Source organism: Miscanthus floridulus, chromosome 8 (genome assembly GCF_019320115.1).
Source record: "Miscanthus floridulus cultivar M001 chromosome 8, ASM1932011v1, whole genome shotgun sequence".
In the NCBI taxonomy this organism is placed as follows: domain Eukaryota; kingdom Viridiplantae; phylum Streptophyta; class Magnoliopsida; order Poales; family Poaceae; genus Miscanthus; species Miscanthus floridulus.
Genome location: NC_089587.1, coordinates 4,822,716 through 4,846,546, shown reverse-complemented (window position 1 = coordinate 4,846,546; position 23,831 = coordinate 4,822,716). Strand labels below are relative to the sequence as shown.

General features: G+C 49.4%; 2 protein-coding genes across 3 annotated transcripts in view; one reads left to right on the top strand and one right to left on the bottom strand.

Moving 5' to 3' along the window:
• LOC136475553 (serine/threonine-protein kinase STY46-like) overlaps window positions 1-23,831 on the top strand; it is a 58,864-nt gene that overhangs the window by 26,558 nt on the left and 8,475 nt on the right. The window lies entirely within an intron of this gene.
• LOC136468455 (uncharacterized) lies at window positions 20,203-20,685 on the bottom strand. Its single transcript, XM_066467027.1, has one exon. The coding sequence runs from the start codon at window positions 20,683-20,685 to the stop codon at window positions 20,203-20,205; it is 483 nt and encodes a 160-aa protein (XP_066323124.1).

The following is a 23,831-nucleotide window of genomic DNA, read 5'->3' as shown; positions in this document are numbered from 1 at the left end:
ATGTCCTTGATATACTTGCCTTGACTCATAAATGTGCCATTCTTCATTTGCTTGATTTAAAGACCAAGGAAGTAACTAAGCTCTCCAATCATGGACATCTCAAATTCACTTGCCATCATCTTGCCAAACTCTTCACAAAAATCTTAATTTATTGACCCAAATATGATATCATCAACATAGATTTGCATTACAAACAAGTCATTTTCAAGCTTTTTGGTGAAGAGAGTGGTGTCAACCTTTTCCATCTTGAATCCCTTTGAGAGTAGGAAATCCCTCAATCTCTCATACCATGCTCTAGATGCTTGTTTCAATCCATACAAAGTCTTTCTCAACTTGTAAACATGGTTAGGTTTCTTTTCATCTTCAAAACTAGGAGGTTGCTCAACATACACAAGCTCATTGATGTACCCATTGAGAAATGCACTCTTCACATTCATTTGGTACAACTTGATGTTGTGGGCACAAGCATAGGCTAATAAGATCCTAATTGCTTCCAATCTTGCAACCGGGGCATATGTTTCTCCAAAGTCAAGACCTTCAACTTGAGTGTAACCTTGAGCTACTAATCTTGCTTTGTTCCTTATTACTATCCCATATTGATCTTGCTTGTTCCAAAAGATCCACTTTGTTCTAATCACATTATGATCCTTAGGCCTCTCAACTAACTCTCATACTTGGTTTCTTGTGATGTTGTTTAGCTCTTTATGCATAGCATTGACCCAATCAATATCCTTCAAAGCTTCATCTATCTTTTTAGGTTCAATGGATGACACAAATGAGAAATGCTCACAAAATGAAGCCAATCTTGATCTAGTTTGCACGCCTCTTGAAATATCACCAATGATAGTGTCCAATGGATGATCTCTTGCAACATTAGTTGGTTGAAGCACTTGCACTTGATTGTTTGCATTTGATTGATCACTTGGTTGAGATGATGAACTAGCCACTTGTTGATCTTGCACTTTGTCGTCACTAGTCCTTGCTTGAACTTGATCATGAGAACCACTAGCTTGCACATTTGAGTTAAAGAGCACTTGATTCTTGTCATCTTCAACATCAATCACTTTTCTAGGCCTTATATCACCAATGTCCATGTTCTTCATTGCATTGACCAATTGAGTGTCTCTTACATCATCTAGATTCTCATCTTCCTCTTGGGAACCATTTGTTTCATCAAATTCCACATCATGAACCTCCTCAAGAGTACCACTAGCCAAATTCCAAACTCTATATGACTTGCTAGTAGTGGAGTAACCAAGCAAGAAACCTTCATCACATTTGTTTTCAAACTTGCTCAATCTAGTGTCTTTCTTCAATATGTAGCATTTACAACCAAAAACCCGAAAGTATGCTATATTGGGCTTTCTTCCATTCAATAGCTCATAAGGTGTCTTCTCCATCATGGGGTGACAATAGAGTCGGTTGCTATAATAGCAAGCCATGTTGATTGCTTCAGCCCAAAATGAATGACTCACATTGTACTCACTCAACATTGATCTTGCCATGTCAATCAAAGTTCTATTCTTTCTTTCAACTAGGCCATTTGATTGTGGAGTGTACTTGGCCGAGAATTGATGTCTAATTCTAAATTCATCACACAACTCATCAATTCTTGTGTTCTTGAACTCACTTTCATTGTCACTTCTCACTTTCTTGATGGTTGTTTCAAACTCGTTGTGAATGTCCTTGACAAATGATTTGAATGTTGTAAACACATCAATCTTGTCAACAAGAAAGAACACCCATGTGTATCTAGTGAAATCATCCACAACCACAAATCCGTATTTGTTTCCACCAATGCTAGTGTATGTGGTTGGTCCAAACAAGTCCATGTGCATCAACTCAAATGCCTTAGATGTGCTCATTATGCTTTTCTTAGAATATGTGTTACCAACTTACTTTCCGGCTTAACATGCACTACATAGCTTATCTTTCTCAAAAGTGACATCTTTCAAGCCTCTAACTAAGTCATGCTTGATCAACTTGTTTAATTGTTTCATTCCAACATGACCAAGCCTTCTATGCCATAACCACCCCATGCTAGACTTAGTGATCAAACATGTTGACAATTGAGCCTCTCTAGCATTGAAATCAACCAAGTATAGATTCTCATATCTAAATCCTTTGAATATCAAGTTAGAGTCATCTACACTTATGATCTCTACATCATCCACACCAAATATGCACTTGAAACCAAGATCACATAATTGAGCTACCGACAATAGGTTGAAGTTCAAGCTCTCTACTAGTAGCACATTGGAAATGCTCATGTCATTGAATATTACAATCTTACCAAGCCCTTTGACTTTGCCTTTGCCATTGTCACCAAATGTGATACTATCAATCCTATTGCTCTTATTTTCATTGATTGAATTGAACATTCTTGGATCACCGGTCATGTGTTGTGTGCACCCACTATCAAGCACCCAATGCCTTCCTTCAGCTTTATAATTGACCTACAAAAGAAGATTAATTATTTTTAGATACCCAAACTTGCTTGGGTCCTTGAAGGTTAGTTACCAAGGTCTTTGGTACCCAAATGGCCTTCTTCTTTGGGCCCACAATAGGTGTACCAATGAACTTAGCCTTCACACCATTGGCACCCTTAATAAGCATGTAACAAGAATCAAATTTAATTGAGGATACATTAGGTAGCTTGTTCTTGTTAATCTTGCAATATTGCTCTACATGCCTAACTTGCTTGCATCTATTGCAAAACCGACCATTGCCCTTCACAAAGCTAACTTTGGGAGTGACAAAGGCCGCCTTGCCTTTCTTAGGGTCATTGCCTAATCCCTCTTTGTTGAGAGAAAACCTTTGGCTACCCAAGCACTTTAGCAAGCGGTATTTCCACCATAGGCATTGCCTAAGGCACGAGTGAGCTCATTCACCTCCTTCTTGAGGGTCTCATTTTCCACCATTAGTGAGGCATCACAAGTGAGACCATCACTCAAAGGTGAAGTAGAAGTAGTAGTGCTACAAGAAGTATTAGTGGGAGCAACTACAATGGGCTTATAAAAAGATTCATCAATAAGATCACATGTTAGTCCCACATTACAAGACACGATAACTTGCTCCTTCTTGGCCTCCTCCTTCTTGACTTGCTCAATGAGAGAGGAGTGAGCCTTTTCAAGCTTAGAGTGAGCTTTGCCAAGCTTCTTATGGGCTTCCATTAGCCTCTCATGAGTGGCATTGAGCTCATCAAGGGATTGCTCAAGAAATTTGACTTTCTTGTTCAATTCCTTGCGCTCCTTTCTCTTCATCTCAAAGCAAGTATGCACTTGCTCACACATGTCCATAAGCTCCTCCTTGGAGTACTCCTCATCATCATCATCACTCCTATAAGCATCACTTTCACATTGATCATCATCACTCACATCATATTTTACCTTGGTAGGCTTTGCCATGAGGCATGTCGATGGAGTGTCGAAGATGGAGGGCTTGTTGTTGATGGCAATGCTTGCTAGTGCTTTCTTGATAGATTTCTTGCCATCATCACTAGAGTCATCACTATCCAAAGAGCCATCACTATCCCAAGTGACCACATAGCCTCCATCCTTCTTCTTTTGAAAGGTCATCCTCTTCTCCTTCTTTTTCTTCTTTTCTTTCTTGTCCTTCTTGTGCTTCTTCTTCTCATCCTCATCATTGTCATTATTGTAGGGACAATCTGCTACAACGTGATCGGGGCTCTTGCAATTGTAGCATCTTCTCACATATTCTTTGCTTTTGGTGTGATCTCTTCTCTTTCTTTCACCATAGCCCTTCTTTTTTATGAATTTGCCCATCTTGCGCACAAATAGAGCCATGGCCTCATCATCAATGTCACTAAGATCCTCATCATCACTTCATTCTTTCTTGGACTTGCCCTTGTTCTTGGATGATGAGCTAGCCTTGAATGCTACACTCTTCTTCTTCTTGTCTTCTTCTTTCTTGTCATCCTTGTCAACCCCTTCCCTTTCCACTCGGTATGTCTCTTGTGTCATGACATCACCTAGTACTTGGTTAGGGGTAATCTCCTTCAATCCTCCTCTTATGATAAGCAATCTCAACATCTCAAATCTCAGAGGTAGGCACATCAAGAACCGATGAGAGACATCATCATCCTTGATCTTTTCTCCCAAAGCCTTCAAGTCATTGACAATTACTTGCAACCGATGGAACATCTCTGGAATGCTCTCATCATCCTTCATCTTGAAGCTTGTCAACTTATCCTTGAGGATGTACAACTTAGCACTCTTCACCGCCGGTGTGCACTCATATGTTTCCTCTAATCTCCTCCATACCTCATTAGCTCTTTCACAATCCTTGATTTGCTCAAACACCTTAGAATCAATGGCATTGTATATGGTGTTGAGAGCCATTATATTGCATTGCATTGCTTGTTGGTCTTGTCTTGGTTGGTGGGATCATCGGGATCAATGATAGCATAGTCATTCTAGGTCACATCCCATAATTGATCATTGATTGAACCAAGATACATCCTCATTTTTCTCTTCCAATAATCATAGCAAGTGCCATCAAAGAACGGTGGTTTGCCCCCCACATGGTTGAACACAACTTGAGCTATCATTTGACACTGAGGTTGTTAAGCCTTCAATTATACGGTGACCACGGCTTTGATACCACTTGAAAGGTTTTAATATGGCTAGAGGGGGGTGAATAGCCTATTTAAAAATCTAAAAACTAACTAGAGCAGTTTGATTAATATGACAAATAGCGAAATACAAACTTGCTCTAGCTCTACAAGGATTGCAAGCCACCTATCCAACAATTCTAGTTGCTATGATCACTAGACACACAATTTGCTATGTTACTACTTTCTAAGAGCTCTCATACTTGCTACACTAAAGAGCTCCACTAGATGACCTTAAAACAACAAAGCAAGCTCTCAATTCTAATTACACTAAAGAGCTTGCTATAACTAGTTTGCAAGAATATAAATGAGTGAGTAGAGTGATTACCGCCGTGTAGAGGAGTGAACCAATCATAAGATGAATACTAAATCAATCACCGGGAGAATACCAAAGGGCAAGAGACAACCAATTTTTCTCCCGAGGTTCACGTGCTTGCCAGCACACTAGTCCTCGTTGTGTCGACCAACACTTGGTGGTTCGGCGGCTAAGAGATGTTGCATATACCTTGTCCACACAATTGGACACCACAAGAACCTACCCACAAGTGAGGTAACTCAATGACACGAGCAATCCACTAGAGTTACCTTTCGGCGCTCTACCGGGGAAGGCACAAGACCCCTCACAATCACCGCGATCAGAGCTGGAGACAATCACCAACCTCCGCTCGACGATCCTCGCTGCTCCAAGCCATCTAGGTGGCGGCAACTACCAAGAGAAACAAGTGAATCCCACAGCGAAACACAAATACCAAGTGCCTCTAGATGCAATCACTCAAGCAATGCACTTGGATTCTCTCCCAATCTCACAATGATGATAGATCAATGATGGAGATGAGTGAGAGGGCTTTGGCTAAGCTCACAAGGTTGATATGTCAATGCAAATGGCCAAGAGAGAGAGCTTGAGCCAGCCATGGGGCTTAAATAGAAGCCCCCACAAAATAGAGCCGTTGGCTCAATTATTGGGCAGACTGCGCATGGACCAGACGTGCTGCTCGAGTGCACCAGACGCTGCACCGAACGCACCGTTCGTGAATACCAAACCGACCGAACGCGTCCGGTCACTCCCAGACCACCACGTGTCCAGTTCAAACCAAAGTAGTCGTTGCTGCCCACACTTATATGCGACCAGACGCTCAGACCGGATGCTAAAATAGAAATGACCGGACACATCCGGTCACTCCGGACCGGACGCTGCCAGCGTCTGATCAACTGTTTCACCGAACTATGACTTAGCTGATTCACACCGGACGCGTCCAGTGTGGCGACCGAACGTGTTCGGTCACCATACCGGATGCCTCCGATCACTCTATGACCAGCGCAACTAACTCCTTTTCAACTCTATCTTCTTCATCCTTGCTCAAATGTGCCAACCACCAAGTGTATCACCTTGTGCACATGTGTTAGCATATTTTCACAAACATTTTCAAGGGTGTTAGCAGTCCACTAGTTCCTAAATGCATATGCAATGAGTTAGAGCATCTAGTGGCACTTTGATAACCGTATTTCACTATGAGTTTCACTCCTCTTAATAGTACGGCTATCAAACCTAAATGTGATCACACTCGCTAAGTGTCTTGATCACCAAAATAAAATGGCTCCTACCACTTATACCTTTCCCTTGAACCTTTTGTTTTTCTCTTTTTTCTTTTCAAGTCCAAGCACTTGATCATCATCATGCCATCACCATCATCATTATGTCATGATCTTCATTTGCTTCACTTGGAATAGTGCTATCTATCTCATAATCATTTTTATAAACTAGGTTAGCACTAAGGGTTTTATCAATTCACCAAAACCAAACTAGAGCTTTCAGTGTCCCTGTCCGCTTCTAAACGGGGTCGGGCAAGGCCGCTGGGGCTCATCTCGGTTTTCTCCCCTGACTCTGTTTGACACGAGGTGGCCTCGAGCCCTTCGCGGGCCGGCCTTCGAACCTCAGTCGGTCGCCGCTCATATCGAATGAAACGACTACCACTTCGTGACACGACACGAAGCGTTGTGATGCAGCAATTGCATATGCAATGTTTGGATGTATGGGATGAATGTATGAATGAATGAATGAATGAATGAACGTATGAATGCATGCGTGAGAATGAATGATCATGCAATGGAAAAGAAAAACTGGGGGTCGATAAAGTTACCTCGATGGCTCGTGTGGGGATATGACCTCCGGTATCCACAAGACAAGGCATGGGCCGCACCATCAGAGGTGGCCCAGCCCACAAGATCAAGGCGTGCACGGCACTGGTCGACGTGCACCGCAAGGTATTGTATAGTACTAAATAGGATACTTTCTTTGTAACCCTACCCCTCCAGAGTATATAAGGAGAGGTAGGGGTCCCCTAGTCGACATCCTACATACATCCCATATTCAATACAATACAACAAAGACACAGGACGTAGGGTATTACGTCGATCAGACAGCCCAAACCTATCTAAATCGTTGTCTCTGCGCCTTGTGTCACCATCCGGTTCCTGATTACAGCACCTCCACCGATCAATCTTCCTTCATGAGATACCCCTCGGAGGACTACCGAGCATCTTTTGTCGATAGTTGGCGCCCACCGTGGGGCTGTGCATGCTGATCCATGGCAAACCAGATGGAAATTTCTCTACCAACATCATCCGTGGCAATTTGGCTTCAGGAGGCGATGTCCTTCACCTACGATGGAGCCGTCATCTTGAGGCTGTTCGTGGCAGCTCAACATCGCTATGCAATTCATCACGACACTTCCGCCGCTTTCGTCGCATGATTCTGCATCCTGTAGTAGCTCAACAGTTCGACACCGGGATCTTGTGCACCGTCATCGCTGACTTCAACGACCAATCAAGAAGACCGGGCGTTGGTTCAATCTATAGAACCATGCACCCAACTGGAGATTTCGATCCAGATGCATCTCTCGACAAGTTAGAGTTATGGGCAGGCAAACTCTGGCATGCGACGCTGAGCACATCCTTGCGCATTGAAGTTGTTGCCGGCGGTGCACGGTTGCGACTTCATGCGATATTGTTTCTCGGCCTGTAACGAATCTTGACTTCCTTAGATCACAAGATGGCTCGAATCAGTATCCGAGTCAGCAAGCAAGGCTACGTCCGAATCCTCTTAACCAACAAGCAAATAAGGAAGGAGGCGCTCGTGTACATCTTTAGAGCCATGCAAATACCACATGCCAACAAACATCCGTGACGTTGATCTCTAGAGCCATGCGGGCTAATTATAGAAAGCATGCATGTATTCAAGCATATACATCTACAGAGCCATGTCGCACACACGTACAACATATGTATGCATGCATCATACCCAATCACCACATCCAAGCCGAGTGTAGCGAGTCTTGAAGACGACTACTTTCATCTTGTGGCAACAAGCTCTCCGACGCCGACATGATCGCCGAGATGAGCTTCCAACCATTGAACAAGCTATCCGACCGCATCAAGCGACTAAGTCCGTTCAACTATGACTCTGCGTACCCATCCAAGCTGTCAAACGAACTGTCCGAGCCGTTAATCGAGTCGCCGACCACTGATATAAGGATGACATCGCCCAGACTACTTACTCCGACCACCTGCCGCGTCGTAATGATGATCGCCGCGAAGAACGGTGCCGTGACAACCGCGACCGCTGCCATGACGATAGTTCGGAAAGCTCGAGGGCCGGGCAATTTCTTCAACGCTAACTAGATAACGCCATACACCATCGACCAGGCGTTTTGACTAAAGCTAAGTACATCTCCTATATCTGCATTTAATACAACTTTCTCTAATTATTTTCTCTGAGTTTTTGCCATGCTTCTCCAATTATTATTTCTCCAGTTATTCTCCATAATTAAATGTCTCCACGTTTAATATCTCCATGTTTAAGATGCTCCATAATGTAATGTCTTCTCCATAAACTCACCGACCAGCCACGTTCTCACTTGCGTTACCAGAAACAGCCTTGTTCTTGATCTCACTCCTACATGTGCACGAGCGCCAGCCCTCTGCGTTATGGGTGGTAGGCAGTGGCTCCTCGGTAACGCATGTGCTCTTACGCGTACACGGGTGCCAGCCACTCCACGCTATAGAGTTTGGTCTAGTTGGGCCTGGTGATGCGATACAGAACCAACTGGTAGGAAGTTACTCATATTTAAAATATGAACACTTCATACAAACATAATTTTTATCTACTCTGCTCTGTTGCCTTCGTCACCGAGTTCATATATATATTTTTACATCATGTTACTACACGTTCTACATATTTGTATTGTAGGATCATCGTCCAGGTGATCGGACCACCTGGTGCTCGGACTTCTCTACCGATCAAATGGTTGGATCACTAGGTTCATGGACTTTGTCGCCGACCAGTTGATCGGATTGTTCGCCGATCGCTTCTACTCAATGCTCACTTCATCGCCGACCAGTTGACCAGACTGTTCGTCGCTCGTGCTTCATCGCCAGCCACACCGGGGACTCCTTGGTGCTCGGACATCGCCAGCTACACCGGGGACTCCTCGGTGCTCGGACATCGCTAGCTACGCTGAGGACTCCTCGGCGCTCGGACATCGCCAGCTACGCCGGGGACTCCTTGGTGCTCGAACATCGCAAGCTACGCCGGGAACTCCTCAGTGTTCGGATTCTTCGTGCAAGCGTCGCCAGCTAAGCTGAGGGCTCCCTTGGTGGTTGGATCTTGCTACGTTTCATCGGTGTGTTATCAAGCTGCTCGATGCTATTCGGATTAGGGTGCTGATCTTGGGCAACACGTCTGGGGTCTTGATACGCGCATGTTAGATGACGTCGGTAAGCTTTCAGACTTCTTTTCTTTGACCCTGCTACAAGATTCATTCTTCATCTTCCAGCAGGCTCGGGGACTAAGTGGCTACACTTCACCTGGTGGTGAATGTAGTGCTTATTTCTTGATTTACCCTCCTTATTGACGTCGTTCATCACACCTTTTGGTGCGTATTGCTATACCACCATGTCCTTCGGACTCAAGAACGCCGGGGCGACCTACCAAAGGGCCATCCAGATGTACCTCGATCAACAGATAGGCCGCAACGTCGAAGCATACATCGATGATGTGGTTGTCAAGTCCAAGACCACCGATAATCTCATCGCCGACCTCAAAGAAACGTTCGCCAACCTAAAAAGGTACAGATAGAAGTTGAACCCCTCAAACTGCATCTTTGGAGCTCCATCCGGCATACTCCTAGGCTACATCATCAGCGCCCGTAGCATCGAGCCCAACCCCGACAAGGTCTCCGCTATCACCAACATGAAACGGCCAACTTACGTAAAGGACATACAGAAGCTTACAGGCTACATGGCTGCTCTCAGCCGCTTTATATCACGCCTCAGTGAAAAGGGACTATCGTTCTTCAAACTCCTTAAGGCCTCCGAGCGCTTCTCCTAGTCGAAGGAGGCAGATACAGCTTTCGAGCAGCTCAAGTTATTTCTAATGAAGCCTTTGATCATGACGGCGCCTCGACCAGATGAAACACTACTAATCTACATCACCGCCACTTCTCGCGTCGTTAGCACAACTATCATCGTTGAGCGCGAGGAAGCCGGACACGCCTATAAGGTACAACACCCGGTCTACTTCATCAGCAAGGTCCTTAATGAGTCCAAAACTCGTTATCCTCAAGTTCAGAAACTGCTATACGCAATTCTGGTCACGTCGCACAAGCTCTGCCATTACTTTGAGTATTACAAGATCGCCATGGTCACCGAGTTCCCTCTAGGGGACATCCTCCGCAACAAAGAGGCCAACGGTCGCATCATCAAGTGGGCTGTCGAGCTTGACACTTACTCCATCGAATTAAGAAGCAGGCCTACCATCAAGTCACAGGCACTCACTGTCTTCGTTGCTGAGTGGACCGAGATCCAAGAGCCCATCCCCACTACTTGCCCTGAGCACTGGGTGATGTACTTCGACAGCGCCATCAACATCAACGATGCTGGTGCTGGCATTTTATTCATTACGCCGACCAAAGACAAGCTCCGATACGTTCTCCAAATACATTTTCCAGCCTCCAACAACGCCGCCAAATATGAAGCATGTCTCCATTGACTCCGTATAGCCGTCGAGCTCGGTGTCAAATGCCTCATGGTATACGGAGACTTCGCGCTGGTCATCAACCAGCTCAACAAAGACTGGTCCTGCTCCAGTGAGAAGATGGACGCATATTGCGCCAAAATCAGGAAACTCAAAGGGAAGTTCTACGGTATCGAGTACCACCACGTGGTACGAGATCAAAATCAGCTCGCCGACCACCTATCTAAGATAGGCACTTCACGCACCATGATTCCTCCTGGGGTTTTCGTTCAAGACCTCTTTACGCCGTCTATTAAGGAAGAGAAGGAAGTTCAAGAAATTCCCCCCGCCGAGCAACTGGTACTTACAGTACCTTCGCCGACTGCCGATTGAAGGGAATAGTTCATCAAGTACCTCACCAGGGCCGACATACCCACCAACAAGACTAAAACTGAACGCCTAATCCATCACAGCAAGCATTATGTGCTGGTGGATGGGAACTTGATGAGGAAAAGTGCCAAGGAAGGAATACTACAGAAATGCATCACCCAAGAAGAGGGAGTGAAACTACTTCTCAAAATTCACTCTGGTTCCTGCGACAACCACGTAGCCTTGAGAAACCTAGTTGGCAAAGCTTTCTGAGCTAGTTTTTACTGGCCCATGGCCATCACTGATGCAGAAGACCTCATCTGACGTTGTGAAGGATGCTAATTTTTCGCCAAGCAAATACACGTGCCGGCACAAGAGCTGTAGACCATCCTAGCTTCCTAGCCTTTTGCATGCTAGGCATTGTACATGATCGGGCCTTTTAATCCAGTGCTAGGTGGTTTTCGGTACATGTACGTCGCTATTGACAAGTTCTCCAAGTGGATCGAATACAAACCACTTGTCTCGGCTATTGCTAAGAAGGCAGTCGAGCTCTTTGAAGATATCATCTACAGATTCGGTCTCCCGAATAGCATTATCACTGATCTCAGAACTACATTCACTGGTCATCATTTTTGGAACTTCTACGAAGACCGATGCATCTCCGTTAAATATGTCTCTGTTGCCCATCCTAGAGCCAACGGCCAGGTCGAACGGGCGAACGACATGATCCTCTATGCCCTCAAAAAGAGGCTATATTAGAAAGAGGAAAAGCATCTGGGCAGATGGCTCAAAGAGCTTCCAGCTGTGGTCTGGGGACTGCGCACTCAAGCTAGTCGCAATACCGGTGTCTCTCCATATTTCTTGGTCTACGGCTCAGAATCCATACTTCCAGCGGACATTGCCTTCCGAGTACCTAGGGTGGAACATTATAATGAAGAGCAAGCCGTAGCTATTTGGACAGAGGACGTCGATAGGGCTGAAGAAGAACGCTTGATTACTTGCATCCACACAGCCAAATACCTAGAAGGCTTGTGAAGATACTACAATCGCAACATCAAAGATCGTTCATTTGCTATCGACGACCTCGTTCTCCGCAGAAAACAAAAAACCGAAGGGATGCACAAGCTCTCCTCCCCCTAGGAAGGGCCTTACATGGTCAAAGAGGTTACCCGACCAGGGTCTTATCGGCTGTGTGACTTGGACGGAATTGATATCCCCAATTCATGGCACATCAAGCACCTTATACGTTTCTATCCTTGAAATGCTCCAGATATGTATTCTCCACTCCATAATGAATGAAGTTTTGGTCGCCATAATTTGTCTCCATTATTTCTCCATTAAGATTAAATCTCCATTTGTGGTCGCCGGCTCTAAGCTACTCCTTAACGAACTCCAATACGTGATCTCTATAAACGCTCCGTCATGTTTCTCCATATCTCCAAGATACTTCGCCAACCGCCGAGCAGCACACGTTCTGCTCTATGCTCTTTAGAGAAGACCCAGTCTCTGATCTCTCCCTACACATGCTATGGGCTTCATGCTCTACGTTATGGGTGGTCGGCTATGGTTCCTTGGTCACGCCTATTCCTCCTACACATGCACGGGCTCCACGCTCGATGTTATGCAATACGGGCTAGCCAAGGCTAAGAGCTCAGTAATGAACTAACTGCTCAGATGCTACTTATACTATGTATAATCGCGTTAGGGTTAACACTACAATGATTTCTCACCAAAATACTGGCAAACTGTATAAACATGCACATGTCACTTTACAACATTTATACACATACATAAATGATTGTCTGCGCCCTCGCATGTTTTAACTATCCTCTCCAGCTGTTATAGATCACTCTCTGAGCAGGTCATTATGTTTGGCTCTCCCTGTCCACCTCGCCGAACAGGTCAATGTCTCCGGTCAACCTCTTCACCGCGTCCTCCACCTCATCTTCAAGCTCCTGCTGCTTTGTCGCACCAGTCCCTCTGGCGAATCTGGCCCCTATCGCTCACAGATCGATGGTAGGGTAATGAGACTGGACTACCGCTAGGGCATGGGTCACGGCGGAGACAGTGGCGTCGCTGTTGAAGCTTTTGAAGTTCTCCCACGCCGCCTTGCACCTGTCGATGATGGTGTTCGGTCGAGGCGGCCTATCGCTAGGCTAAGGAGCTCCCTCCATGTCGATGCAGTCAAGCACTGGCATGACTTCGGCCACCATGGTGTTAAGCTTTCTCCTCTGAGTCTGCGCCTCCTGCTCTGGCACGTCAAACTAGACTTTGGTCTTTCAATGGTATTCTACAGGCACCAAAAGGATCCATCAAACGAAGAAGTCACTTCAGCAATAACTCCGACCATGAAGTACTCACCTTTTAGCTCCTCGGTCAGCTTCTCTGCTTGCCCAGACGCTTTCTTCTCCTCCTCCTGGAGTTGACCAATGACTTGGCGCAACTGACCGAGCTCCGCATCTTGCTCTACAAGCATAATGGTTGTCAGCAACAATAAGACTGTTCAGCAAATACAACGCAAATTCACCGATCCACCATACCTTTTCTCTGCTCGGAGATGTTTTTTAGCTGCTCGAATTTGTGCTCCAGCTGCTCAGAAAGACTCGTCAGCTACTTAGAGCTCCGTTCTAGCTGCTCGGAGCTACCACGCAACTATTCAGACACCGTCGCCAGCTACTCAGATAGGATGCCCTTCTGGTATTCCCGATCCCGCGCGTTAGATTCGGCAAGATCCCGCTCGCGCTGGGCCCTCTAGACGTTTTTTCCATAAGCTTCACCGCCTCCTTCAGTTTTTCGTTCTCCTCGGCGAGGGGTTCCATCCTCTTGTTCAGCTGTCGCCGTTGTTCGGCAGTTTGTGCTATGCCCTGCAAAAGCAACAAGATTATGAAGAACTCTAATCTCCGATGACACAGACAGACATTGCCGACACAATACTAACCTTGATCTGCTTCATCACTGTGGTAACGGTGGACTCTAGCCTTCTGACTTCCCTGGTGGTGTCCTACTCTTCCACCACCACAACTTTGTTGCCCCGCTTGCAGAGGCTCCGGACGGCTTGAGGTTGAGCTTCCTCATGCTTAATCTCTTCCACTTCGTCCTCCTCCATAGCCGGGGCACCACCAGGGGGCTCGGCGGCCACACAACGTGTCCGACCACACCCTTCGGTGCCTCAAGGAGCATCGTCTGCTCCTCTGGCACCACCGGCTTCTCCGCTCTAGACTCTGGCACGGCATCGGCAACTCCAGCTTCTGCCTCTAAAGACCCAGCGGCTCCCACCGTTGCCCCGGGCACCGCCGCTAGCTCGTCCACCGTCGGCGTCAACCGTTCTCCACCGCCAAGTCCATCAGCAGCGGCGGCTGACTCCTCCACCGGCCGCCGAGCGCCTGGGGACTCCAGGATGGGGTCTGCCAGCATTGCCTCCGTGCCGGGACCAGCCCTCGGCTGTTCGCCAGTTTGGATGGATGGATTCAGATCCTCCGTATGCCTCGCTCTGCATCAAATTAGCTCGTCAATCGCCGTAATTATAAGGATCCGACAACAAGCTAAATCCAAGGAAAAGAAACTTACACGTCGGCCTCCTGGTACACTTTTCTGAACTGGCGCTGCCTACCTGAGCCCCTAGGTGCGGCCCTGGGGTTGACCCGTGCGCCCTGGGGTGGAAGTCTCACGGCCTCTAACGTCGGCCTCTCTTCTGCTTGTTGCTTAGGGACTCCCTTTGCCTATTGCTCGGGGACTCCTTTCGCCTGCTGCTCAGGGACTTCCTCCCCTCCCTTCGATTGTACCTCCACGCGCGTGTTGCACGGAGGCGCTTCAGTGCTCGGAGGAGCTACTAGAACCCCATCGTCATCCGACCATTCGGACATCGCCGCACTCTGCGTCCGAGTGGTCTGGTCACCGCCAAGCGAGATGCCGCCCGGCTTGTGGGGAGCAGCACCCGCCGTCTTCCTCTTCTTTCGGGACGGCTCATCTACCACTGCCCTCTTCCCCTAGACTTTCTCCGAAACTGAGGTGGGACTCTCCGTCCGACCAGCGTTCGTGCCTCCGGACTCCGACGAGGCGCTGACGGCACCTTCCTCAGGCTGAGTTGTTGGCCGGGCATCCACTACCTTCGGCCAATTGCTCCTCGGCGTGTCTAAGATGTACGCCGCTCGTTCCTACGAATGGATCTTTCCACAAGTGAATTAGTTCACTGCTCGACAACAGTATAGGATAAAAAGGATCAGGAACAAACAATTAAGATGTTTACCTAAGGAGGCGGGTTCGTACAGTTGAAGACCCTGGACTGCCCTAACACGTTGAACGAGGCATTTGGAGCAAATAGCTCTGTAGCTCGCTCTACCACATCATCCCTCGTCAACCTCTCCATCCTCTCCTAGGTGCCGTCGGTGTCCCCCTTGAAGTCAAAGCCCATGTGGGCCTTCTTCTTGTAGGGCTAGACGCGGCGCACTATGAAGCTCAACGCCACCAGTGCGCAATTCATTTTCACGCCCTTTATTAGGCTGAGGAGCTCCCTCACCTGCTCCATGTCAGCACTACTCGGTTTCTCTAACTAGCCCCTCTGGTTCTCCAGAACATGGTCGACGTCGCAGCGGATGGCGGGATGGCTCTGCTTCATGTAGAACCACCTGGCGTTCCACCCCTTCAGCGAGGTGTTCAGCGGTACAGTGATGTACTCACCCGTTATCCCATCACGGAGTTGTAGATACACGCCGCCGACCACCTTGGAACCGCCGCCACCCTTCTTCTTCAGCCAGAACAGATGACAGAAGAGGTTGAAGTGGGGAAGAACTCCAAGATACGCCTCACAGAAATGGATAAAGATAGAGATGTGCAAGATGGTGTTTGGGTGGAGGTTGCACAGACTAACTCTATTGAACTCCAGCAGATCCCTCAAGAAAGGATGGATGGGAAATCCTAATCTGCGCCAGAAGTAATCCTAAAAAACTATAGCTTCGTCGGTATGAGGCATTGGGTAGGGCTCACCGCTGGCTGGCCACCATCCGACGGTGACACAGTTCGGCAGAACACCCGCCTCCACCATCTTGTTGATCTCCGCCTCTCCCATGAGTGATGGCACCCACTCATTGTCATGACTTGCTCCGGTGGTCGCCTTCTTCGAGTTATCAGATCCCTTCTTCGGCGCCATCTCTCAGATCTAGATTGGGACTGCCGATGGAAGAGCATGTGGATGTGATTCGGGAAGCGCTAGGGCTAAGGAGGAAGATGAAGTGGCAAAGTGTTAAAGGTGGGAGCATGGAGTGCGGCAGCGCAATTATAAAGCACTCCCCCCTTTCGCATTCGGGGGTTTTTGGGAAACCGCTCCACAATTTGCGCTTCTCCGAATTCTCCGAACGGGGTGGTGGGCCGTTACCTAGGCTTTTGCGCAACTACAGCCCGTCACGCCCACTTTATCACCGTAATTTGTTACTACTCACCGAATATTCGCCAACTTCTCCACAATCCATTAAGGCTTAGTAACTCTTACTGTACATCCGTTACTCCAGTTTTTTCTCCACGATTTGTTTTCTCCAAGATTTCCACTTGTGGCTCGGGGACTGCGTCATCAATACGACTTAGTTCCTTACCACACTAGGGACTTTCTTCTGTTCATTGTTTCTGACCCTGGCACCACGTGACCATGTCACCTACTGTCAGGCTCGGGGACTAAGTGGGCACACTTCAGCATGCGGTAAATGTGTTTTTCTCATTTCGGGGCCATGCCTAGGGACTGACTGCCTGCTCGGCTGGTCTTCTACTTTTCCTCTACTTTGGACCCTGGCACCATGTGACTACGTCACCTACTATCAGGCTTGGGGACTAAGTGGGCATACTTCACCTCGCGATGAGTGTGTTTGCTTTAATATGGAAGACTCCACGCCTCCTGAAGTTGAAGAAGACTATCTCTCTTTCTCGTGGTCGGACTCTAAGTGGGCACACTTGGTCCACTACGGGGAAATTTTTGATATTGAACTTGAGCTCCTTACATCCTTATGGCAAGCCTTACTTGGGATACACTGCTCGGTGATGGTTCACACTGCTCGGCGACGGCTCACAGCTGCTCGGCGATGGTTCACGCTACTCGGCGACGGTTCACAACCGCTCGCCAACTCATCACGGTGGTCGGACCATGAGTTTGACTGCTCGGCTTTGTTCACACCTGCTCGGACAAGCTCAAGACGGCGTTGCACAACGGATACAAGGCGCTCGGGGACTAGCTATGGGGGGTATGACCTCAGATACCCATGGCAGACCACATGGGTTGTGCCCCCAGGGACGGCCTAGCCCACAAGACGAAGCCTTGCGGGGCACGGCGCTGCTTGGACCATCCCGCAAGACACCGGGAAGATATCCTGAAGATACTATGAGATCTGTTAGGATACGTATGATCCAAAGATTCCTATAATCTGTTATTACTTTCCGGTTATCTTCTAGATCTAACCGACTTATAACCCTGCCCCCAGACTATATAAGGCGGGCAGGGACCCCCTTAAAACACATGCAATATCATACGATAGCCAATACAATCCAACAGACCACTGGAGTAGGGTATTACGTCATGCTGACGGCCTGAACCTATCTAACTCGTGTCTCTGTTGCCTTCTTGTTCTCGATTACATGCATCTCTGCCGATCAATCTACCTTCATGGGATACCCCTTAGAGGACTATCGATGATATTCTATCGACAGCTCGAGTGATGGGTTTAGGGAGCTCTTATCGGATATATCCGTGTGGGGTCCGAGTCCGACGTTCGTGATGGAGCCGTCATAACCTGCATGGGGTATCCCACTACTCCCTATCTATCTCTCGGTAGCGGCCCGATCCGTTCGATCGACTTGGGCGACCTACCGGCCCCTCCTCGATGGAGATTCCACAGGTAGGCCCCTCCAAACCCTTCCCGAGAAGGTGGAGGCTAGAGCTCGGGGTGCGGAGACAAAGACTCTGATCATGCTGGTGAGCAAAAACACCATAGCCGCTGGGGCGTAGGGTCCTAGCGATCCGACCAGGTTTACTCAGAGTTTGTGTCCACACACCCTGCCTCCAATTTTTAATGTAAGGAGGGGTCGGACATAGAGAATGTCTATCAGATAGACACTCTCGCTAACCCCCGAGCGATGTCCGACCCCTTGCCGTTGCTAGGGTCGGAGGCTCGGTAGCGAAATTAATGCGTAAAGTAAAGGTGCTTGTCTCTTGGCAATGGCTTTGAGCCGTTCGATCGACCTAGGCACCGGTTTTACCTCGATGGTAAGAGTGATGGGATCAGGAATCCTCCACCGGATATGAGCGGGATCCTGTCTGCTCCCTACCCATTTCTCGGCGGTGGCTAATCCATCGAGTCGACTTGTGCTACCTGCTGAGACAAGACTTTCCTACGGAGATAAAGGATGAGAACATCCCATGCAAAAATTTAGTTAGGTAGATAAGCCAGGTGGAGAAACTTGTAACAAATGGACAAGCTTTTAGGTTTCATTGTAGCAAACGGCTTTTTAGCTCTTTTCTCCTTTTTGAATAAAAAGGTTAGCGCACTCCGACCCTTTTTGTCGTTAAGGTCGTAAAAACTCGGAGTGCGGGTGAGCTAATTCTGATCACGCTGGTGAGCAAAGACACCGTAGCCGCTGGGGCATAGGTTTCCCACAGTCCAACCAGTTATACTCAGAGCTTGTTCCTGCAAACCTAGCTCCTAGGTCTTAACGTGAAAAGAGGGGCAGGCATAGAGAATGTTTGCTGGATAAATGTGCTCATATCGGCCCCTGAGTGAGGCCCGACCCTTTACCGTTGCTGGGGTCGGATGTCACGAAAGATTGGGGAGTTTGATAATAAAACTGGTAAGAGAAAGTGTGCGTTTATTAAGGGTAAAAACGACGTAGCTGCTCGATGTTCCAGGCATTGGCAAAGACCTCGCCGTCGATGGTCTTTAGCTTGTAGGCGCCTGGCCAGAGCACCTCTGTGACGACGTACGATCCCTCCCATGGCAGGGAGAGCATGTGGCGGTCCTTGTTGCTCTAGACAAGGCGAAGAAGCAGGTCTTCGACATTGAAGGCCCGACCCCGCACTCGACGGCTATGGTATCATCGTAACGCCTGTTGGTACTTGGCCGAGCAAAGGAGGGCAACATTGTGCGCTTTGTCCAGCTAGTCCATGGCATCCTCTAGAGACGCCTCAGCTCCTTGTTCATCATACGCCCTGACCCTTGGTGCTCCATAGTTGAGGTCGATCGGGAGGATGGCTTTAGAACCATAGACCATGAAGAATGGCGTGTAGCCGGTGGCTCGGCTGGGGGTCGTCCTCAGACTCCAGAGCACCACGGGAAGCTCGGCGACCCATCGAGCGCTAAACTTGTTCAACCGGTTGAAGATCCTAGGCTTGAGGCCCTGTAGTACCATGCCGTTTGCACGTTCGACCTGCCCGTTCGTTTGGAGGTGCGCTACGGAAGCCTAGTCGACGCGGATGTGATATTCATCGTAGAATCAGAGGAATTTCTTTCCGGTGAACTGCGTGGCATTGTCCGTGATGATGGAGTTTGGGACTCCGAAGCGATGGACGATGTCGAGGAAGAACAACATGGCCTGCTCGGACTTGATCGCTGAGATCGGCTAAGCTTCAATCCACTTTGTAAACTTGTCTATGGTGACAAGCAAGTGGGTGTAGCCTCCGGGCACTTTTTTGAGAAGTCCAACCAGATCGAGCCCCCAGACCGCAAATGGCTAGGTGGTGGGGATCGTCTGGAGCGCTTGGGCTGGTAGGTGGGTTTGCCAAGCGTAGTACTGGCATCTTCACAGGTGCGTACGATCTGCTCGGCGTCGGCTACTGCGGTAGGCTAATAGAAGCCCTATCGAAATGCATTTCTGACTAGGGTTCTAGGCATGGCAAGGTGACCATAGACCCCACCGTGGATATCACTCAGCAAACGCTTCCCCTATTCGATGGGGATGCGGTGCTACAGGATCCCGATGTGACTTCACTTGTAGAGTTCTCTCTCCACAAGAACAGAGGACTTGCGTGATGCGCGAGCCGTCAAGCCTCCACCTTGTCCGTCGATAGCGCATCACGGAGGAGGTAGTCGATGTAGGGCGTCCTCCAGTCGACTAGAGGGTCAGGCTCTGTCGCTGGTCCTCTTCAAGCTCTATGACTTTGGGACCAGATGGAGCCATCGGTTGGTCCACCCCCGAGCCTAGAACGGGTGTCACCGGCCTATTCCGACCCCTTGTAGCGAACCAAGGGATTGTGTTGGTCGCTGGCGAAGACACCCGTTGGCACCGGCTCCCGGCCGGACACCACCTTGGCCAGCGCGTCGGCCACCTCATTGAGGCACCTCGGGATGTGGTTGAGCTCAAGGCCATCAAACTTGTCCTCTAGCTGGCGAACTTCTCGGTAGTATGCAGCCATCTTGGCATCGTGCCAGCTTGACTCCTTAATGACTTGGTCGACGACCAGCTGGGAGTCGCCTCGGACGTCGAGGCGTAGGATGCCCAACTCAATGGAGATGCGCAGGCCGTTGATGAGCGCCTCATATTCGGCCACATTGTTGGAGGAGGGAAAATGGAGGTGAACCATGTACCTCATGCGTACCCTAAGGGGTGACACGAAGACTAGCCCCGCCCCGGCGCCTTTCTTCATCAGCGATCCGTCGAAGTGTATCATCCAGTACTCTTGGTAGACGATCGCTGGTGGCATTTGGACCTCGGTCCACTCTGCCACAAAATCAGCCAATACCTAGGATTTGATAGTAGTCCAGGAGGCATACGTAATGCCCTGACCCATCAGCTCGAGTGCCCACTTCACGATTCTTCCTGTGGCATCCTGGTTTTGGACGACCTCACCGAGGGGGAAGGATGTCACGACTGTCACCGGATGTGACTCAAAGTAGTGGCGTAGCTTCCTCTTGGTGATGAGGACGGCATACAGGAGCTTCTGATTTGGGGGTAGCGGGTCTTAGAGTTGGATAGGACCTCGCTAATGAAGTACACAGAGCGCTGTACTTTGAGTGTGTGCCCCTCTTCTTCTCGCTCCACTACTAGGGCGGCGCTAACCACCTGCGTGGTGGCCGCAATGTAGAGCAGGAGGGGTTCTCCTTTGGTAGGAGGAACCAGGATTGGAGCCTTTGTCAGAAGCTGCTTGACCATGTCAAGTGCCTCCTGGGCCTCGGACGTCCATTTGAAGTGGTTGGCCTTCTTCAGAAGTCGATAAAGGGGGAGACCTCATTCGCCGAGGCGTGAGATGAAGTGGCTCAGCGCGGTGAGGCACCCCATAACTCGTTGTACCCCCTTCATATTCTAAATCGGGCCCATCCTCATGATGGCTGAGATCTTATCCGGGTTGGCTTCGATGCCACTCTTGAAGATAATGAAACCAAGCAGCATACCCCTCAGGACCCTGAAAATGCACTTCTCGGGAATGAGTTTGATGCCGTTTGCTTGGAGTTTTGCGAAGGTTTACTCAAGATCGGCTACGAGGTGGTCAGCCCGTTTGGACTTGACCACGATGTCGTCAACGTAGGCCTCAACGGTCCACCCGATGAGGTCCCTGAAACACTTGAGCATACAACGCTGGTACATAGCCCCAGCATTCTTCAGACCGAATATCATTGTGACGTAGCAGAACGATCCGAAGGGGGTGATGAAAGATGTCGTGAGCTGGTCGGACTCTTTCATCGTGATTTGATGGTACTTGGAGTACGCATCAAGGAAGCAGAGGGTTTCACACCTTGAGGTAGAGTCGACTATCTAGTCTATGCGCGGCAAAGGAAACGAATCCTTTGGGCACGCTTTGTTGAGACCCATGTAGTCAACACACATCCTCTATTTCCTACTCTTCTTTCATACGAGAACGGGATTGGCTAACCACTCTAGGTGGTACACTTCCTTGATGAATCCAGCCGCCAAAAGCTTTGCGATCTCCTAGCCAATGGTCCTGCGTTTCCCCTCGTTGAAGCGATGCAGGCGCTATTTCACTAGCTTGGAGCTGGGTGGATCTTCAAGGCGTGCTCGGCGACTTCCCTCGGAATGCCAGGCATGTCCGAGGGTTTCCATGCAAAGATGTCTTTGTTGCCACGGAGGAAGTCGACGAGCGCGCTTTCCTATTTAAAGGAAAGCGTGGTGCCAATGCGCACCACCTTGCCCTCGGGGCTGCCAGGATCTATGAGGACCTCCTTGGAGCCCTCCACTGGCTCAAAAGACCCGATCGACCTCTTGGGGTCGGGTGCTTCTTCGGTGACCTCCTTCCTGATGGCCGCTAGCTCTCCGGAGGCGATGATTGCCGTGGCACGATCGCAGCACTCGACCTTGCACTCGTAGGTGCGCTGGAAGGAGGTGCCGACGGTGATGACCCCACCGGGGCCTAGCATCTTCAGCTTGAGGTAGGTGTAGTTGGGGACGGCCATGAACTTCGCATAGCATGGTCATCCTAGGATGGCGTGGTAAGTTCCGTGGAACCCAACCACTTCGAAGGTGAGGGTCTTCATCTTGTAGTTGGACAGACTCCCGAAGGTGACAAGCAGATCGATCTGCCCAAGCGGCACGGCCTGCTTTCTAGGCACGATGCCATGGAAAGGTGCTCCGGTTAGCCAGATGCACGCTCGGTCGACGCCCATAGCGTCGAGCGTCTCGGCGTACATGATATTGAGGCCGCTACCTCCATCCATCAGTACCTTGGTGAGCCGCTTTGTGCCGACGATCGGGTCAACCATGAGCGGGTATCTCTCCGGTTGTGGGATGCTCTCCGGGTGGTCGGTTCGATCAAAGGTTATAGCGGACTCTGACCACCGGAGGAAGGTAGGTGTGGCTGGTTTGGTCATATAGACCTCGCGGTGTGCGACCTTCTGGCGGCGCTTGGAGTAATAGGCCGTCGACCCCCCCGAAGATCATGAGGCAGCTATCCGGCGTCGGAAAGCCACCGTCCTTCTCCTCGGCGTCGTCCGTGGTCGGGTCGGGGTCCTTCCTGTGCTCCCCTTTGTTGGAGCCTCCGGACAAGAACAGCATCATGAGGCCGCAGTCCTTGTACAGATGCTTGACGGGGAAGGCATGGTTCGGGCATGGCCCCTCGAGTAGTTTTTTGAAGTGGTTCGGAGTGCCCTCCGTGGGCTTCCGACCACCCCTGCGGTCAGCGATGGCCATGAGCGAGCCCTCGCGCCGCTGCTTGTTCTTCTTCTTGGTGGGACGATTGGAGGCGCCTTCGCCGGCGTCCTCGTCCCGCCTCGCCTTGCCCTTGAGGCGGTCGAAGATCGCTCTGACCGCTTCTTCGCCCGAGGCATGGCTGGTGGCGATGTCGAGGAGTTCTTTAGTGGTTCACGGGCCCTTACGTCCTAGCTTGTGAACTGGGGACTCGCAGGTGGTCCTAGATAGGAAAGCTCCTATAACGTCAACGTCGGCGATGTTAGGTAGCTCGTTGCATTGCTGGGAGAAGCACCGGATGTACCCACGGAGGGTTTCTCCGGCCTTCTATCGGCAGTTCTTGAGGTTCCATGGGTTCTTAGGGCGCTTATATGTGCCCTGAAAGTTTCCCATGAAGATCTGCTTCAGGTCCGCCCAACTTTGGATTTTGTTGGACGGAAAGTGTTCCAACCATATTCGTGCCGAATCGGCCAAGAATAATGGAAGGTTGCGGATAACGAAATCGTCATCATCCACACCACCAGCTTGGCAGGCAAGCCAATAATCCTCGAGCCATAGTCTGAGGTTCGTTTCCCCAGAGTACTTCAGGATGTTGGTTGGTGGTTGGTACCTTGGTGGGAAGGCAGCGTTGAGAATGTGTCGGCCGAAGGCCTGAGGCACCGGTAGGCCGGGGCTTGGGCTTTGGTCCCCGCCACTATCGTAGCATCCGCC